The sequence below is a fragment of the Crocuta crocuta genome, unplaced genomic scaffold (assembly GCF_008692635.1).
Source record: "Crocuta crocuta isolate KB4526 unplaced genomic scaffold, BGI_CrCroc_1.0 scaffold1133, whole genome shotgun sequence".
In the NCBI taxonomy this organism is placed as follows: Eukaryota; Metazoa; Chordata; class Mammalia; order Carnivora; family Hyaenidae; genus Crocuta; species Crocuta crocuta.
In genome coordinates, this window is record NW_027530366.1 from 868,266 (window position 1) to 873,657 (window position 5,392).

Sequence of the window (5,392 nt, forward strand, 5' to 3'; positions counted from 1 at the left end):
AATAACAATGATGTAATAAATTAAACTTTTATCTTTAGAATTAATAAATCTTTTTTAATTCTTAAAAAATTTTTCAGTAAAATTCTATTTCCTTAAATTTAGTAATATTTTTTAAATAGTATGAATACATTTTTAAAATAGAAACAAACTTTCCTCGCTTATGAGCTGTTGGTCCAACACCATCCACACCATCCATATATGTAATTTTCAACATGTACATTAATTTACTCAAATATTTACAGAATGCCTACCATGTGTCAGGCACTATTCAATTCTCAGTAAACATACGGCATAGACAAATATCCAAACCACACACATTCTAGTGAGAAGACACAGACAATAAATAAAAGAGTAAAGTATACAATATGGTGGAATGTAAAAAGTGAAGAAAAATAAAGGGAGATAGGGAATGGTGGAGATGGGGCCTAGGGGAAAGAATGCTATTTTAAATGGAGTGCTCAAAGAAAGCTTCACTCATTGGATTAGAGATTTGAAGGAGGTGAGGGAGCTAGCCATGCATATATCTGGGGAAGAGTGAACAAAGCAAGGAATAATGAACACAAAGATCCTGAGATGTATTATCTCCCCCTCCACCTTTCCATTAACCCAAAGAATCAAAACAAGTACTGGCTAAACTTAAGTCCATGTCTTAGCCATAAGACATCTTGATGCTACTAAAATCTTGGCACTGATATTTCAAATAGCAATGATAACATGAACAAAATAATTAAACAAAGGAAGATGAAGTAAAAAGAAAGCAGAAAAATGTGGAAAAAAATGGATGCATAGCGGATTCTGAGCCAAGTGTGTGTGGTATAATTAGGGTTAATATTCAATGCCTTTTGAAATGTTCATCAGCAATTCCTTTTGTAGAGTAAACAAGTTATGTACTTTTCTTTATTTCAAAGTGAAAAAAAAAACCCCTAAGAATTATGAAGGCTATATATTGCTCAAAACCAAGAAAGTGTTAGTCAATTTACTAAATATCTCAAACATCTTTCTAATCTTCTTTTATAATGCAAATCCATGAAAATTTCATCTTATTGCCTAACACCACTGAAATAAAGTTTAGCCAGAGAAAACAGGCTAGTTCTACTTTGTTCTATGGTATAATGAAGAGAATTGTATTATGTCTGGTAGCAATCACTCCATTTTCCAAACAAGGTACTCAAGAATCAGGTTAAAGAAGTTAATACAATTTTTCAATAGAGAAAATGGAAAAAGATCAACTAGTTACCTGAGAATTCCAGAATGCTTCTTAAAGATATAAAACCGTTTACTTGGATTGTTGCTATGAGAGCTGAAAAACAACAGACAGATGAGATGCTATTATACAGTAATTCATATCAATTTTATTGAACATATTTCAAGTGCATGTTTAGTTTCTTAGTTTTGAAAAAAAGATCATGAGCTAAGTTATTAAATTCTATTATTCATCTGTTTAATTCAAGACTAAAAAAATGTTTATTTTGAGACGGGGGGAGGGAAAGAGCATACAGGTGAGGGATGGGCATAGAGAGAGGGAAGAATCCTAAACAGGCTCAGCGCTAGCAGTGCAGAGTCTGATGTGGGTCTTGAACCCATGAACCGTGAGATCATGGCTCAATCCAAAACCAAGAGTCAGATGCTTAACTGACTGAGCTACCCAGGTGCCCCTAATTCAAGATTTTTATTTTACATTTCATTTTACCCACTCATTTTCTTTTTTTCTTTTTAAAAAAATGTTAATTAAGGGGCATCTGGGTGGCTCAGTTGATTAAGGGTCCGACTTTGGCTCACGCCATGATCTCACAGTTTGTGGGTTTGAGCCCCGCATTGGGCTCTGTGCTGACAGCTCAGAGCCTGGAGCCTGCTTCTGATTCTGTGTCTCCCTCTCTCTCTGCCCCTTCCCTACTCATGCTTTGTTTCTGTCTCAATAATAAATAAACATAAAAAATTAAAAATGTTAATTAATTGAGAGAGAGTGTGTGCATGCAGGTGAGCAGGAGAGAGGGGAAGAAGAAGAGAGAGACAGAGAATCTCAAGCAGACTCAATGCTTAGTACAGAATCCTACACAAGACTTGATCCCACAACCCTGGGATCATAACCAGAGCCGAAATCAACAGTTAGATGCTCAACTGACTAAGCCATCCAGGTGCCCCTTCCTGAGACTATTTAGATGATCAATACCCTCACCATTATTTTAAAAACTTACATAAACATCATAAAAGCCATCTATGAGAAGCCCTCAGCTAACATCATCCTCAACGGGGAAAAACGGAGAGCTTTCCCCCTGAGATCAGGAACACGACAAGGATGTCCCCTCTCACCACTGTTGTTTACCATAGTGCTGGAAGTCCTAGCATCAGCCATCAGACAACAAAAGGAAATNTCCATCAAAGGACGAATGGATCAAGAAGATGTGGTTTATCTATACAATGGAATACTACATGGCAATGAGAAAGAATGAAATCTGGCCATGGGTAGCAACATGGATGGACCTTGAGGGCGTTATGCTGAGCAAAATAAGTCAGGCAGAGAAGGACAGATACCATATGTTTGCACACACAAGAGGATTAGGAGGAACTTAACGGAGGACCATGGGGGAGAAGGAGGGGAAAAATAGTTGGGGAGAGGGAGAGAGGCAAACCATGAGAGACTCTTGAATGCTGAGAACAAACTGAGGGCAGATGTTGGGCGGGGAAGGGAAGGGGGGTAATGGGCACGGAGGAGGGCACTTGTGGGGATGAGCACTGGGTGTTATATGGAAACCAACTTGACAATAAACTATTAAAAAAATTTTTAAAAATCTCCAAATAGATTAAAGACCTAAATGTGAGACCTGAAACAATAAAAATCCTAGAAGAAAATATAGGCAATAATTTCTTTGACATCAGCTCATAGAAACATTTTTCTAGCTATGTCTCCTCAGGTAAAGGAAACCAAAGCAAAATTAAACTACTGGGACTACAATAGAAGACTTTTGCAGAGCAAAGGAAATCATCAACAAAACAAAAAGGCATCCTACTGAATGGGAGAAGAAATTTGCAAATGACATATCTGATAAGGGGTTAATATCTAAAATACATACACACACACACACACAGAGAGGAATATTATTCAACCATAAAAAGTATGCAATCTTGCCATCCACAACGATGTGGATGGAGCTAGAGAATATTATGCTAAGCGAAATAAGTCAATCAGAAAAGATACCATCTGATCTCATTCATATGTGGAATTTGTGAAACAAAACAAATGAGCAAAGGAAAAGAGAGAGGGAGAGAAACCAAGAAACAGACACTTAGCTGCAGAGAACAAATTGGTGGTTACCAGAGGGGAGGTGGGAGGGATGGGTGATGGGGATTAAGGAGTGCACTTGTCATGGTGAGGACCCAGCAATGTATGGAATTGCTGAATCACTATCTTGTACACATGAAACTAATATAACACTGTATGTTAACTATACTGGAATTAAAATTAAAAACTTCAAAAGTAAAAAAAAGTTTGAGGCCAAAAAAGAAAAGGTAGTGAAATAAAGGAGTAACCAAAAGGGAAGAAAAAATAAAGTGATGGTAACAGTTTAAGTTGACAAGAAGGTTTTCAAAAGTGAGTGATCAAATATTCTAAAGTATCAAATATTCTAAAGAAGTCACAGAAAGGTAGGGCGCCTGGGTGGCTTAGTCGGTTAAGCGTCCGACTTTCGCTTAGGTCATGATCTCGTGGTTCGTGGGTTTGAGCCCCGCGTCAGGCTCTGTGCTGACTGCCAGCTCAGAGCCTGGAGCCCCGCACTGGGCTCTCTGCTGTCAGCTTAGAGCCTGCTTCGGATACCCTGCAATGCCTCCCTCCATCCTTCCCTACCCTGCTTGTGCTCTCTCTCTCTAATAAACCTTTTTTTTTAAATCATGGATTCAGAGCTAATTAAATCAAACACAGTTTGGTAGTTTGGAAAGCAGCACAGAGAAAGATCAAAAAGGATAAAAAATTCAAGGATAGCAAGGTTAAACATGACTGAAGATATAAAATATTCTAGGACAAAAAGCAAGCAACATTCAAAACAGATGACCTGAAGGGTGAGGATGATATAAAGTTTGGTGCTGCTGGACTGGAAAGAAAGATCAAGACTCAAAATCATCATATAATGAGAATTCAAAATGAATAAATACTATATATGATGAGGTACATTGGGACAGAGGTAAGGAAGGGGGTAACATGTAACAGAGGGTTTGTTACGATCTGCAAGAAAACCACTTTATTTCTGACTGAAAATACATGTAACAACCTCAGTTTGAATAATCAACATATTTATATCTGAACAATTTTTACATATTTTTAAGAATCCTTCCTGAAAGAATAAAGCTGCTACTAATGAGGTCCAAATGAAAGTCGTGAAGTAGTGTGGTCTCTGAAGTGTTTCTCTAGTACAGAGTACATGGTAGATGCTCAAATCGAACTGATGCCTATAAAAAGGAACTCTAACAGTAGCATCATGACTGGAATATCCCCTATAGTCTCTCATTTCACATTTCATTGATTGAATGCAAAGATAAATGGCTTGAAAGACTAATGGACAAAGACGGATGAAAGGAAGGGGCAGAAGGGAGGGAGAGAGTGCATTCATGTGAGTGCCAATATTGTTCTTAGCATCTTTGACAAACCTGCAGTCTCTCAAAGTGACTCGTTTGAAGACGCTAGCCCTCTTGTGGTTACACATATTTATCTGACAAATATTTTAAAAACATTAAAAATTTTATGTTTGAAAGTACTTTAAAAAATTTTTTAATGTTTTATTTATTTCTGAGAGAGAAAGAGAAAGATAGACAGACAGACAGTGTGAGCAGGGGAGGGTCAGAGAGAGAGGGAGATACAGAATCTGAAACAGGCTCCAGGCTCCGAGCTGGCTGTCAGCACAGAGCCCAACATGGGGCTCGAACCCAGGAACCGTGAGATCATGACCTGAGCTGAAGTTGGACGCTCAACCAACTGAGCCACCCAGGCGCTCCAAAAGTACCACTTTGTAAAAGACTTAGAAAAACAAATTTCCTATCAAACCTATTATTTTTTTAAAATTCTTTAATGTTTTAATTATTTCAGAGAGAGAGAANAAAACACTTTTTTCCCCATAATTTTCATGAGTTATTACACTGGAAAATAATATTAAGTAATATCCTAGATGTTCCCTATTGCTAGATCCTTTTAGCTCCTATGTGACAAATTGACTTCTAAAAAAAACAACTTTATTTTTAAAAAACAAACATGTTAAATGGAAATTTTTATTGGTGGCGTACATGTTTAACTTACCTCACCATATGATTTATAAAGGCTTTGTTGCAATTAGTGTTGTATTTGCAAAAATTGCAGTGGATATATATTGAAAAGTGGCTTTCCAAATCTTTTTTTTTTGAATAACAC

The 5,392-nt window shown here is 37.2% G+C and overlaps 1 protein-coding gene across 1 annotated transcript in view; it reads right to left on the reverse strand.

Annotated features, from left to right (window-relative positions):
• ZNF280C (zinc finger protein 280C) overlaps positions 1-5,392 on the reverse strand; it is a 53,821-nt gene that overhangs the window by 4,193 nt on the left and 44,236 nt on the right. Inside the window, exons 16-17 of the mRNA XM_077766151.1 lie at positions 5,282-5,383; positions 1,238-1,300 (exon numbers count right to left, since the gene is read on the reverse strand). Coding sequence (XP_077622277.1) covers positions 1,238-1,300; positions 5,282-5,383 — 165 coding nt within the window. The remainder of the gene's footprint in view (positions 1-1,237; positions 1,301-5,281; positions 5,384-5,392) is intronic.